The sequence below is a fragment of the Bemisia tabaci genome, chromosome 2, assembly GCF_918797505.1.
Source record: "Bemisia tabaci chromosome 2, PGI_BMITA_v3".
Classification (NCBI taxonomy): domain Eukaryota; kingdom Metazoa; phylum Arthropoda; class Insecta; order Hemiptera; family Aleyrodidae; genus Bemisia; species Bemisia tabaci.
This window is the reverse complement of record NC_092794.1, coordinates 78,372,937-78,388,046: the sequence shown is the minus strand read 5'-3', so window position 1 is coordinate 78,388,046 and position 15,110 is coordinate 78,372,937. Positions and strand designations below refer to the sequence as shown.

General features: G+C 38.4%; 1 protein-coding gene across 6 annotated transcripts in view; it reads left to right on the top strand.

The window, feature by feature from the left end:
- Positions 1-15,110, top strand: part of LOC109038537 (transmembrane protein 179) — a 71,477-nt gene that overhangs the window by 19,867 nt on the left and 36,500 nt on the right. For all 6 annotated transcript variants that reach the window (XR_011899187.1, XR_002009604.2, XR_002009605.2 and 3 more), the window contains exons 4-5: positions 637-721; positions 6,385-6,535. Coding sequence is in view for 3 of the 6 variants with exons in the window: in XM_072296357.1 (XP_072152458.1) it covers positions 637-721; positions 6,385-6,535 (236 nt within the window). In the remaining 3 variants the exon portion in view is untranslated. The remainder of the gene's footprint in view (positions 1-636; positions 722-6,384; positions 6,536-15,110) is intronic.

Here is a 15,110-nt window from a genome sequence, read left to right as displayed (position 1 = left end):
TGCGGCACTCATGAGCCATGGGCATGTGACGAAAGTAATGTGGACAGGGCTCATTAGTTAAAACTCTGGCGAGCTGCGGCGGCTTCGTCACTGCTGATGTCACTGGCGCTTTATAATTCCCATTCATCCTTACGGCCCTCGACTAATGAGCACATCCTTTCTTTTCCTCTGTCTCTGGTCCCGTTTGGCAGAAATATGTTCAATTGCCAGTCAACTTCTTATGCAAAGGATTGGAGCTCAATGCTCAGCCCAGGACACAAGAGTCAGACACGCTGGACAGAATCCGGTTAACTGAAGCTACATCTATCTGAAAATCATCGGTGGTCATGGTAATGTTTGCCAAATGAGTCGTAACTTACATATAAACTAATTATTAAAACTTTAAAATCTCCACAGCGATGGAACGTCATTCGTGTCTGAAAGATAGAAGTCAGTGCAAAATCGTAGAGGGTTTTTTTTTACCTGCTACATCAGGACTTAAACCTCCTAATAACAACATTGTGATAGCCAGCTCAGTTCTTTTAAACCAGGCCAACTGTCGGTTGTTGTGAGACAGCCTACATAAATGAGAAAAGATTCATTGTTTTTGAAATGCTGTTTCATCCTTTTCTGTAAATTCTACTTTGTTGATTGCAGGTGTGAAATAGCTGCGGGTAGTGCATTTGATCTTAAGGATGGCATTGATACCTCCGGATTTTATATTGAATTGGGAGCTGCACAGGTAAATAAAAAATGCCTAATTCTTAATTAAAGTTTTTTAGTATATCTCTTTAAGTGTATAAATTAGACTAGGGAGTTAACTGAGATGGAAGAATGAAAGAAGTATCCTGAAATTAAGTAGTTAGGAATTATAATTTTTGTCCATCGGGTCATTCCATGTCAATTCAACCGAAAAAACGGGAAAATGGCACCCACCGACTCGGATTTTTTTAATATTTTTTTTGCTTAATCTATAGGTCAACCTAAGAGAAAGTACAAATTTTTAGCTCCATGTGTCGAATACTTTTTGGAAAAAAAAAACTACTGAAGTTTTATCGCCTTTCGTAAAAATGCACTCTCCAGATTTCAAAAACAGCAGTACTTCGCCTTCAAAAAAGCCTCCTAATTTTTTTAGTTTTAAAGATTTTAAGCTGAAATTTAGCACACTGGTGCATAATAGTATGTATTTGAAGCGAAACATGTCCACTTTGACCTAATGTACCCTGGAGCACAATACGAGTTGAACATAGCCCTTTTTTGCCCTGATTTTTGGCTGCAATACCTTGATCCCTTAAAATGAGCATAACCATGTGAGCTAGCAACATATTATAATTTTTTTTTTTCGGTGAAAATCATCGTTAGGATGTGCTCTAACAGTATCTGAAATAAAAATCCTGGGTATTCCACTATCTCTCTGTCAAATCGCCCTCTATAGCAGAAAATGCATGAAAAAGCTAAAAAAAGCAAGTTTTTGCGGCTGTTTCCCATCAAATCCTCATGAAGCGTAGCATCTCATCCGAAATTCACCTAAATTCTTTCTGTTTCCATTAATTTCGCTTTAGGAATCCTTGGCTTTTCTTACCATCCACACTTAATCACTCATTGTAGCGAACACTGCATGAAAAAGTAGAAAACTCTCAGTTTTTGTGGTACATCTCCGCTAGGGTGGTTCTTATTTTTCGACTTTTCGAAAATCAAATGTCTGACCTCCAATAAAGTTGTCTCTTGGTGTCAAATGAACGTACAAAAATTTCAGCCGGATCGAATCATCCTGAGTGGTGCTGCCGGGGCCGCAAGTCTCCAAGCGGGAACTTCAAATTTGGGACAATCGCGTTTTTTCGTCATTTCGCGAATTTTTTTTCCCCCATTTAAAATATAGCTACAGCCTTGAAATTTTTTGAGGTTACACACTTTTTTGGGTACTTTACAAGAAAAATAGCACACTTTCCCTTACTAATTTTAAAATGCCCTTTCTCACCCTCTAAGGAGCCTCATCGTGCGATTCCGCCGATTTTTCGTAACATTCTCCCGACACGGTTTGCCTGAACGAGTTAAAACTTTTTGACAATTCAAAAGCAAAAACGCTTCAGGTTCATGAAGTAGAGTGTCTACCGAGTCATTTAAGCCCAGAAGAAAAACATTCTGCCGAGCTCCTGGAAAATAAAGTTGATTTAAAGGTATACTAGTGCTGAAAGGGGCAACTTACCGATGGTAAGTCCCGTTATATCACTGAAAATAAATTTCTTCAATAGTTATAATGCCTAGGTTTCTTGATATAATTATTCTAAGTACTTAAACACTAAAACCACAGATTTTAGCAACATAGTAAATTTTGGAGACCTAAAATTACTCATTGGAACCGAAAATTTCTCAAATTTTCCAGTTGGGGGGGGGGGGGGAAATCCCATCTAATATTCGACGTTTTCTTGTTAAATTGATGTTGCCGCGGGTTTCCAGTCGTTGTTCACACACGTTCATCCTAGGGTTCCAAGATCCCATAACTTCCCAAAATTACTTTCGCTTTATCGATTTTTCCCGACTTTACACGGAACATTAATTCTTTAGCTACGTAACCGAAAGTGACGCATATCGATTCCAGAAACCATCGATGTTTCTCGTAAAATCGCTAAAAATCAATAAAGCGAATCTATGTATCGATTCGCGAAAAATGAATGCGAATTCTACGTGAAAAAGTAGTATAGTATCGATAGGAGGAACATGTGTGAACAACGACTGGATACCCGCGGCAACATCAATTTAACAAGAAAACGTCGAATAATAGATGGGATTTCCCCCCCCCCCCATCCAATAATAGATCAAAGTGGTATCAAGTGGTCAAGTGGATACATTAGGTCAAAGTGGACATGTTTCGCTTCAAATACATACTATTATGCACTAGGGTGGAGCGTTTTTGGGCTTTTTTTTTATTTTGAAAATGGACATAGCAGAGTAGTTGTGAAATGGTCTAAAAGTAACGCCTGAATTTTCCTGAATTTTTTCGTCAACGTTTAGGCCTCCCGGATTGACGTTGACGTCAAAATTAGCGGAAAATCCGGGTTTTTTTGACGATAACTTGGCAACAATGGCAAATACGACAAAAATGCATAGAATCAGAGTTGTTGGAAATTAAATTTCCGACAAATCACTTTCTTATCATTTTTTCTGTAAGTGCAACCGTTTTAGTGTAAAATTCGAAAACCCGTATTTTTCCGGATATTCGGCACAAATTCTCGTTCAGTCCGGGAGAAATACGGTAGAAATACGGGAGAAAGAGGGCTAACTCGGAACAAATTGCGTGATGGACTTTTCCTACAAGAATACCATCATCGGATTGGCCTGAATAACACAAAACATACAAAATGTTTTCCACGGCTCCACCGCGGAACACCCCTTAAAATTCCTAAAATTCAAAAAGGCGGCCGTGTTTAGATTATCAAGCATCAAGGTAATTTAAAATGTGCATCTCGTGTGGTATGAGGTGTCGTTTCCTATGTCTTTTTAGTCGTAAATTTCAAATATAGTGTTAAAAAAAGCCCCTGGTCAAACGGGGTGCATCAAATCCAGGATGGCGGCCAACTTTGAACGGCGGGAGGGTATGTTTGTCCCATATGCCCTCACATTCCCCCCTCATAGTTCGTCCTGGTACCACTTCTTCGCGTGATAAGTCAAGTGAGGTATTAGTTCCTTAAAGAATATCGACGGCGAAATTCCCAAACCAGGTATCTCGTTTGCAATGTTTGAAAATTCCAAGAATTCTGCAGCATCGCAAACCGATACATGCTTTGGTTGTTTCATCGTAATTTTCGTCGTAGATTTCCAGTATGACGTGATGAATACCACCTGGTCAATCGGCTGCACAAAACTCAAAAAAGACTGATAAGTTTGAAGGGTGGGAGGACTTAAGCAAGTTAAATAATGACGCAATGAGTGAAGTGAAGTATTATTCCCTATGTAATTTTGGTAAAATGTGAAGTAAAAAATTAAGTGGAAAATGAATGGTCAAACAGGGTGTCTCAAATCCACGACGACTGCCTGTAAAAGGCAGTAGTGTTAACCAGAGGTGTAGGTATAATGCTGGAAGGCAATATCTGAACGGTGTTTGCGTGCAACATAGTTCCTTTTAGCATTACGTCTTATTTTAAAATACGTCTTATTATACATCTTCGAAGATAAGGTACCGATTTCCGTGTAAGTAATATCCGCGTTTAAAATCCTTTTATTCCCCCCGAGAACCAAGACTCTTTTTATTCGAAATGTGAATAAAGCAAATTAGGTCACGTGAGAATCATGACGAAATAAAAGAAAAAATCAATTTTATCTAAAATCTAAAGTTGACGACATCACTCCTCAAAAAATATACTGAGGAACATCATCCGGTGGTATGAATCATCAATGTTTTCATTTTTCATTCGTTTTCTTTTAGTAATAGGTAACTCAATTGCATGTAAATATCGCTTATTCAGCAGTCTCTCTTTGAATTGTACATTTATTTTGTAGTGCCATTTTATTGATTCTTCATATGGAGATAGTCACCATCTTCGATTTCAGCTCTTACTGAGGAGTAATATTAATTGTGAACATTTAAGAAAACTGTTAGATTTATTTAAAAGATTTTTTACTATCACACTTTGAAATTTTCTGTTCTGTCCTTCACATTTAGAAGTCATCCACTTATCCCATAATCGGGAGACCCCGCACGATTTTTGGGCATTTTCTGTTGTAAATTTACAATTTACGAACAAAATTATCTAAATTCACCGCAAAATTGTGTCATCTTAAACCCTAGTAACCTGCGGATTCGGCCTGGATTGCCAGTTTTACGCCTCCTGACCAGATGTCATTCATCGGATCATAGATGAGGCTTTATAAAAGACAATTTAATTTTGAACCTCTAATTAAAATGCTAAACCAATATTATCCAGAGATTGTTACCTTACTTTCAATTTAAAATGTAATACACTAATCAAACTTTATAAGGTACCCTCCCCGCCGTTCAAAGTTGGCCGCCATCCTGGATTTGATGCACCCCGTTTGACCAGGGCTTTTTTTAACACTATATTTGAAATTTACGACTAAAAAGACATAGGAAACGACACCTCATACCACACGAGATGCACATTTTAAATTACCTTGATGCTTGATAATCTAAACACGGCCGCCTTTTTGAATTTTAGGAATTTTAAGGGGTGTTCCGCGGTGGAGCCGTGGAAAACATTTTGTATGTTTTGTGTTATTCAGGCCAATCCGATGATGGTATTCTTGTAGGAAAAGTCCATCACGCAATTTGTTCCGAGTTAGCCCTCTTTCTCCCGTATTTCTACCGTATTTCTCCCGGACTGAACGAGAATTTGTGCCGAATATCCGGAAAAATACGGGTTTTCGAATTTTACACTAAAACGGTTGCACTTACAGAAAAAATGATAAGAAAGTGATTTGTCGGAAATTTAATTTCCAACAACTCTGATTCTATGCATTTTTGTCGTATTTGCCATTGTTGCCAAGTTATCGTCAAAAAACCCGGATTTTCCGCTAATTTTGACGTCAACGTCAATCCGGGAGGCCTAAACGTTGACGAAAAAATTCAGGAAAATTCAGGCGTTACTTTTAGACCATTTCACAACTACTCTGCTATGTCCATTTTCAAAATAAAAAAAAAGCCCAAAAACGCTCCACCCTATTATGCACCAGTGTGCTAAATTTCAGCTTAAAATCTTTAAAACTAAAAAAATTATGAGGCTTTTTTGAAGGCGAAGTACTGCTGTTTTTGAAATCTGGAGAGTGCATTTTTACGAAAGGCGATAAAACTTCAGTAGTTTTTTTTTTTTCAAAAAGTATTCGACACATGGAGCTAAAAATTTGTACTTTCTCTTAGGTTGACCTATAGATTAAGTAAAAAAAATATTAAAAAAATCCGAGTCGGTGGGTGCCATTTTCCCGTTTTTTCGGTTAAATTGAAATGGAATGACCCCATCCTAATCCTCACGAATGTTGAAATAAGGAAGAAGCCTAAAACCAGTGCACCTCCAACAATGGCCGGAAACCTCCCACTTTGTAAATTAAAACCAAAGACAAGAATATGTAGTGCCCACATTAACCTGGTTTAAGCTGATGAGACCACCATGCTTATCAGGGTGGAAATGTTGCCAGTCAATAAGCAGAACCTTATTGCTTACCATTTTAATATTATTATGTATACATCAGTATTACAAAAGGGACCTTAAGTAACAAGAAAATATAGCATGAAATCTGCCCCTTACCGTAAAAATCAAGCACACATAAAATTTGAACATCCCACACATCAAACCATTGATAATGTCTGCAATGCAATGATTCCGTCTATAACTCAAAATTTTCTCCTGAATTTCTCTGAATGAAATATACTGCTCAAATTTCATTATTTTTCAGTTTGGAGCATGGGTGTCATTTTCCTGTTGGGTTTTTCTGTCTGTATGCGCTCTCCTCAAGTTGTGCCGGTTCCATGCGATTGAGAACATGCGAGTATCCATGTTAAGAGAAAGACAACGACTCATCAATGAAGCACATACATCTCCAAAATGTAAGTACCTCCAAATAAATTTAAGTCATTTCTCATCCCTTTTGAATACTTTCTTTTGAAGCAAATATTGGCAGGTCCTCCTTCTATACATTGAAATTAGCTGTAAATCATCTAACCTAATTCATTCTTGTCTCTCGTCATTCTTGTTTCCCTTTCTCCGCACTCTGTTTTTCTGTATTTCTGTTCTTACTTCTCATTCCAGTATTCCTCCCTTAGTAAGTTTTTCCTTGCAAAGCTTTCCTTCTAAAATTATATACGGTAATTAACATAATTTAGGTTCCCCTCCCTCATTTCTAAAAATCTAAATTCCTTCAAAATTTCATTTGGTGCTGAGACCCGGAATTGTTGAAAAATTAGTACGGGTGCTCGTCCATCTTCAGATAACCTATCACATCCCTTTTCCTATTTTTCCTTTCTTGGTAGTAGTGAAAATTTATAACCTAAAATTTTCATTCAAATTTTCACACCCTGAAAGGGTGCCACACACGGGAGACATGAGGCGACCAAAAGTGAGGCTCCAGATCACATGTTTGGAACTTCAGAGTTCAGAGTCAAGTTGGAATGGTCGAATATTTCAATGATCGAATATTCGATATTCGAATATCGTCGCCGAGATAATCGCATCACAATTGAATGTTGGTGAAAGTATTCGAATATTCGATTAATATTCAAAAAGGTGTAACTCAGATTTTCTACTACTTTTCCTCCTACAGTTCGAAATTGAGGACACCGCACCAAGAACAGCCTATAACTGGAAACCGCGTTTTGAGAAAAACGTATTTAAAGTTTTGTTTTTGATGTATTGCGCAGACTTTTCTATGCAGGTACCCTGTTTTGGTGTTTTTGGGTGACCTAACCCTTCCATTGAAGGATGCCGGGTAGATTTTGCGATACATTTTGGGTTTACACTCTAATATATTTAATTTAAAAAACGGTTTATAGGCCATTATTACGCTCAACAGTCATTTTGGTGGCAATATGAAGTATAAATCATTTTAATCACGCATGATTAACGCAAAATGAAAGAATATCGATAGTGAGTAAAAAGAGGGGTAACTAGCACCTTAAGCCCTTAAGTTTATAGGCCCGTTTATAGGTTGTTCTTGCACCCATCGATCCAGAGGCCTGACTTAACTCAGAAAAAAAAGGTTTTTCGACCTCGAGCCGTTACCTATCTATATTCTATCGCTACCACAGCATAGTCCAGGGTAAGTAGAATCCGAAAAGCAGATGGGCGTAAAAACGACCTATACGCTTATAGGCTGTTCTTGGTGCGGTGTCCTCAATTGCGAGGTTGAAAAATTCCCCCCTAGACCCGCAGAGCATTCTGTACAGACCTACATATCCTGGAGTCCAAGTTACCACCAGTATGGTTCGATAAAAGTCCATGGTATGGAATTATTTTTCCAAAAGTGCAAAAAATAGAGCCCTGTGCAAGCTTTGTTCCACCACCCTGTTATATTTGCGGAGCTTCGTTACAAAAAAATAAAAAAAACCGGAAAAACTTGAACTAGGTTTTGTTTTGAAGCCTAAAGTTCTTCCTTTTTTTTAAAAAAATTGAAAAAAAAATTTTGAAAAATTTTGGAAAGTTTTGAATTTTCAAATTTTAATTTTTCAAAACGGGCATTTTTTTATAATTTTGATTTTATTTGTAGGTGATCCTTACATAATCTTAAAAAGCATTTCCGAAAGTTTCATTGTGGGCCGCCAAGCGGTTCCTAAGTTATAGCAATAAACGTACCTGATCCTACTTAAAATGCATCATACAGGGTTATCCAAAAGTCACTGACCACCCCTGTAACTTTTTTCCCAATTGAGATGGAAGTTTGAAACTTTGGCAATGTTCCTCGGTCTGAAGTAGCAACTTTTCGGTCCCCCCCAAAATTTTGGGGGGCGGGGGCTAACTTTTTTTTTCAAATGGCAACCCCCCCCCCCCTTTGTGATACCTCATTCGAAAGAGAATAAAAGAAGAAAATTTTTGGCGCAAACCGCAGGTCAAAATGTTGAGTTTTGACAAAATGGCGGCCGGTCAAAGTTCAAAATGGCGGAAATTTGACATCTCCGTTGTGCATTGACGAATTGGTGTTAAACTCGGAATCCTAGGGTTTTTCGAGACGAGAAAAACGATTCTGGCATTGGTTTTCTAGATAAGTCAGTCTTTTTCAAAATGGCCGCGGTCAAAATGGCGACCTAGAGTGGGAAGTGGATATTTAGGCTGCTTATCGTTGGATTTGTATGAAACTTGGTATGCGAAGTGTTTCGGCACGAGAAGAACGAATCTTTCATTGGATATCTAAAATTCCGACTAATTTCAAAATGGCGGCGGAAAAATGGCGGGAAATCAGTTTTACGGCTGTTTATCGATGGATTTGCATGAACTTCGATATCGATTATTCAGTTTTTCCAGAATCTAATGAGAGATTCCTTTTTATAGAGCCAAAAACCACCAGGATAGCGAATTTCATGCAAATCCATCGATAAACAGCCGTAAAACTGATTCCCCGCCATTTTTCCGCCGACATTTTGAAATTTGTCGGAATTTCAGATATCCAATGAAAGATTCGTTCTTCTCGTGACGAAACACCCCCGCATACCGAGTTTCATACAAATCCAACGATAAGCAGCTTAAATATCCACTTCCCGCTCGAGGCCGCCATTTTGAAAAAGACAGACTTTTCTGGAAAACCAATGCCAGAATCGTTTTTCTCATCCCGAAAAACCCTAGGATTCCAAGTTTCACACCAATCCGTCGATAAACAACGGAGATGTCAAATTTCCGCCATTTTGAACTTTGACCGGCCGCCATTTTGTCAAAACTCAACATTTTGACCTGCGGTTTGCGCCAAAAATTTTCTTCTTTTATTATCTTTCGAATGAGGTATCACAAAGGGGGGGGGGTTGCCATTTGAAAAAAAAAGTTAGCCCCCGCCCCCCTTAGAGGGGGCCGCCCCCCAAAATTTTGGGGGGACCGAAAAGTTGCTACTTTAGACCGAGGAACATTGCCAAAGTTTCAAACTTCTATCTCAATTAGGAAAAAAGTTACAGGGGTGGTCAGTGACTTTTGGATAACCCTGTATGTACCTACCTACTATATGTATATATTTAAGTCATGCATAAGCCATGCATAGTAGGGACAGATTCCCTTGACATGACTGTTAATAGTTAATAGGCTCTAAATAGTGGGAGTAGGATGTTTTCATAGATGCTCATTGTTTAGTATCACCTTTTGTAAAGTAGATATTTAAAACATCCGAAAGGGGGGGGGGGAGGAGAGCGGGATGCCTGCTCGCTCTCCACATAGAACATTTTTGCCCTGCCTCAACACCAAATTTTTGCAAGGTTTTTTTTGTTTCCTCTTCTTCTCTCTTTTCCCCCAGTGAAACTCAGAAAAATGAAGGAAAAATAAGAATTAAGCAGTTAAATCAACCACGATTAAAAGAAGTATGTATAATAAAGACAAAATTATCATTAGTGGTAACCTTAATATTACTTCTGCTGATCTTCTAAGTAGTACTCATAGCTAGGTATAATTTCTTATAAACTACAAAAACCCTCAAAAACATTTTTCGGGCAAAAAATCCGGTCGAGGAAATGGACGTGTCACTTCCTTTTAATCAAGTATAAGATAGGCAAAGCCTTTGATGAATTCCCAAGGTCCACTAAGACTATTAATCATCAAAAAGTTCCAAAAACTTACTCGAAAGGAAAAAAATAAAATGAAAAATAAATCCCTCGCTGAAAATAAATAAAAAACCGATTTTGAGATAAATCCCTCGAATGACCTTGAAATCACAAAATCGGTCGAGGATGTCTACTGAAATTTTTCCCCCTTTAATTATGAGCTCCGCAACAAGCGTGACTCGCTTGCACCTTTTCATACACGAGCCGCACGAATTCATCTCTTCTTCTCTCCTCTCCTTCCGTCCATGGACAGAGGTCCGAAATTTTTCGGATTTACTGACGTGACCGGCTGCGGCTCGATGCTCTCAGTGAATCGGTGCCTTCTTATCATCCCTGATGTCGGCTTCAAGTCGATTGCAATTTCACCAGTCGACCCATTTTTCCATAACCACTTGTTAGACTGTTTCGAAACATGATTCATCTGAAACATGGATTTTTTTTTAAGGGAGCTTACCGTTTGCTTTGGACGGTAGGTAGGTTGTAAGTAATAATTGTTCTTATACTCTATCAGTTAAGTATAAAATACATCTGTACCATTGGATGACCTTTCGACAGGCACGTTAGGTCCGGACAAGTGAGGGGATTTCTGAATCGCAAAATTATTAGTGGAATTGTTATAGTGGAGGAGTTGAGTCCCTTCCTGGATTGAGCCCCACTTAAGTCGACAGGTTGTACGTGTTTCTCTCTGACTTATGCGTAATCTTAGTAATCCACCCATGTTTACGCACCGAGCCGCAGCCGGTCGCGTCAGTAAATCCGAAAAATTTTGGACCTCTGTCCATGGACGGAAGGAGAGGAGAGAAGAAGAGATGAATTCGTGCGGCTCGTGTATGAAAAGGTGCAAGCGAGTCACGCTTGTTGCGGAGCTCATAATTAAAGGGGGAAAAATTTCAGTAGACATCCTCGACCGATTTTGTGATTTCAAGGTCATTCGAGGGATTTATCTCAAAATCGGTTTTTTATTTATTTTCGGCAAGGGATTTATTTTTCATTTTATTTTTTTCCTTTCGAGTAAGTTTTTGGAACTTTTTGATGATTAATAGTCTTAGTGGACCCTGGGAATTCATCAAAGGTTTTTGCCTACCTTATACTTGATTAAAAGGAAGTGACACGTCAATTTCCTCGACCGGATTTTTTGCCCGAAAAATGTTTTTGAGGGTTTTTGTAGGTCGTTTTTGGGTGAATAAGTACCGAAAGGTCTTGCTGTACGATGAGCTAGCAAAACCGAAGCGTTCGGTGGCTCCCGGAATTGGGTCTAGGATTTGGGAAGTTCAGAGCGAATCGGATAACCGGAACGAAAGTAGAGCGCTACTGGTGGAGAAAAGTGAAAGTGAAAACTAGGGTTTCGGCGTTAGCCGCGAGAGAACGCACCAATGCTGATTCTGATTCTTGCAACTTCTCAGATCCTGAGAACTCGGACCAATTGCAGCAAAGAAAAGTTTAAAAATTGCCCGCGAATTTATTTACTTTCAGATAGGGCTTTATAGGATGGCACACAGTATAGCAGCAAAAACTAAGAATATCGTGAAAATGCACTAAAAGAATAAGGGTTTTGAGGAGAATGTATTTTAAGATTGAAGTAGAAATTCGTCTGGATAAAAATTTGCCTTCTTATTTTCGAGGTTTTGTTTATTTTGCTCTTGTTGCTTTCCTACCATCTCCTACTTACATTCCCTCTCTCATTCCGTTTGTTTCTTGTTGTACCCTTCGTTCCATGGTTCATACTCAGTCTTCCGCTTTAACCGAAATGCAAGAGCCAATCAAAAATTGATCCAACAAGGCGAAACTCAAAGTATGAAACGAATCTGGTGTTCATTGGTTGAGAAGTAACTGCATCATGAAGAATGTGGCCACCACAATTGAGTCCTTATTTTTACTGAACTTCAGACAGTGGGAAACGCACACAGAACTGTTGTCAAATTAAATGATGTTTTTAATTAATAATAATGGAAATATCGTGATTTTTTTATCCAAAGGATTGACGCCAAATCACGGATCGGTTGGGAACAATTGAATCTATGAATCGCCGCGATGCAGCTAGTGTCTTTTGTCCACCCAATAACAAAAAATTATGTTGGTACCTGCACTTGGTATAAAGATTGACAACTGACTTGACCTACTTGATTTATTATCTTATGTGTTCTTAATGCAGTAAATAAGTCTGGAGATCTACGTATTGGCATGAGTTCATTAGAAAAAAAGGCTCATCTGAATGTGAGAGGCCAGAGCGGTACTTACAGTCACCATACCTGGGTTCGTAGGCTCACCCTCGTACTGAGACGGCAATCTCCATCTGTTGATCGGAGGATATGCCATACCTAGTTGGTAAGAGTGGAGAGGCATTCATGATTACATTGATACCATGGGTTCTAATTGTATTTAGCCTTGATTAACATGATCACACTTATTCCAATGGAACTAGGCAGGAACACGTACCTACGTATCTTAATACTGCAGTCCTCTAAACAGATGAGCGATACATTCTGTTACGCTTTTAAATAGAGGAGGAATGGACGCACCCATTTCACACAGCAATTTATGCAAGAAAATGAAGCCTTCATTGTATTTTTATCATCAACTTATGAAATTATGAAAATAAAACGGGTACATACCTTTCATTAAAGACCTTGTTATACATTGTTGGGCAAAATGAAGTTTCTAACAACTCCTGACGCAAAATCAAAGAGACTAAGAAGAAACCAATTTGAGCAAATGCTCACAGTCAAAGACCTTTGATTATGTGACATTAAGTTGACCTATGATTGAACTGTTCCGAAAAGGGATGGAATTGTGCCTCACATACTCAGGTACGCAAGCCACGCTTAACAAGAACGGTAGAAGAGATAGGAAGATTCCAAGATAAATCATGAAGGAAACATGTACTTAATGTAAATAACATACACTTCAGAGAAGCATAATCACTCCAGAGCACATAGGTTGATGGCAAGATATAGAGCGAATAAATTTTGGTCGAAGTTCAGTGACAGTCGCATGTGAAGGCCGAGGCTCATATTCCAGTAATTTTTAGACTTTGGTAGTGAGAATACATTCTGTGATGTAAATGCTGCTTCCTTTGGAGAGTTTGGCACAATTTCGGTGTACTTTCGTTGACGTAATTTACCGGAATTACGTCTATCGCTTCGGTCAGGTACTGACATAAACATGACGACATAACCTCACTTAAAAATTTGTCACATATCGTTCAATAAAATTAAGATATCACTTTAACATTTTAAGAGAAACTAAGGTAATAGTATATCGGGCTCCAGTAGAACACCGCAGACGTAATAATATGAGTATGTAAGTATAGTAGTTAGCATCTGCAAAGAATTAAACTCTTATCCAAATTAGGTAAATCTATTCACAACTAGTTAAAGAGGTTGGTAACAACCGACCAGAAATCACTTGAAAATTTTTAAGAAACCAATGAAGTAGTGTATCGGGATAAAAGTGGGCATAATAATATAAGTGTGTAATATTAGTTAGGATCTAAAATGAATTGAACTTTTAAATTAAATCTGTTCATTATTCACAAATAAATACAGTAGCTGGAGGTTGGTATAATCGCCGAAACTCGGACGGACCTGAACAGAATGAACCAATGGTATTGAACCACCACTCCACTGGTTTTTTTTCTAAATTCAAATATTATAGCTGAAATTTTGAACGATTGGAGCAGATGCTGGATTATCCGTGCAATAAAGCCCTATTTTATGTGGCGAAATGAAATCCTTATATCTTCAAGGAGTGCCCTTTAAATAGGCTCCATTACGATCTGCGGCCGTGTAAGCGAGAAATCTGTTGTCAAAGATGGTTATGACGGGTAGGCTTCGTCGGTTCAGTCGTATTTTCCGTAATTTCTCTTTTAGAACACCAGGAATGTTAAAAAATTGTAAAAACCCGTGGACACGATAACATGGCGATTCTTTAGGTACCCACTTTTATGGGTCTAAGGTTTACCGTTATCGCGGAGTTTTAGTGACTTTCTCAGGACCCTGGATTCTTGAAATTCAAATTTCCCGGCAAAGTGAAAAGTAAAATTTTCGTCGTTTTGGGTCATTAAGTGCTTATAACTTTTTGAAAACTCAATGGATCTTAATGAAACTCTTCCACTTTGTAGTTCTAATTGAGATGCGTCCGTAGACACCAAGATCGTAGGAATCCGTGCCGTCGTTTGGGCTGCAGTCGAGTTCCAACCGAATCAATTTTCAGATTAAGGGAGTTGCCTGTGACTAAGAGTGTCGGCCACCCGTTTGCTATCGGGACTTTAGTAGGACGTCATTTACCTCGACCGGGGGTGGCTACCGCCACTCTTGATTTTTCCTTCATTTTTCTGAGTTTCACTGGGGGAAAAGAGAGAAGAAGAGGAAACAAAAAAACCTTGCAAAAATTTGCTGTTGAGGCAGGGCAAAAATGTTCCATGTAGAGAGCGAGCAGGCATCCCGCTCTCCCCCCCCCCCTTCGGATGTTTTAAATATCTGTTTTACAAAAGGTGATACTAAACAATGAGCATCTATGAAAACATCCTACTCCCACTATTTAGAGCCCATTCAATTAACAGCCATGTCAAGGGAATCTATCCCTACTATGCATGGCTTATGCATGACTTGTATACATATAGTAGGTACATACAGATGCAATTTAAGTAGGATTACGTTTATTGCTATAACTCAGGAACCGCTTGGCGGCCCACAATGAAACTTTGGGAAATGCTTTTTAAGATTATGTAAGGATCACCTACAAATAAAATCGAGATTTTAAAAAATGCCCTTTTTGAAAAATTCAAATTTAAAAATTCAAAATTTTCCAAAGTTTTTCTAATTTTTTTTTTTCAATTTTTTTTAAAAAAAGAGGAACTTCTAGGCTTCAAAACAAGACCTAGTTCAAGTTTTTC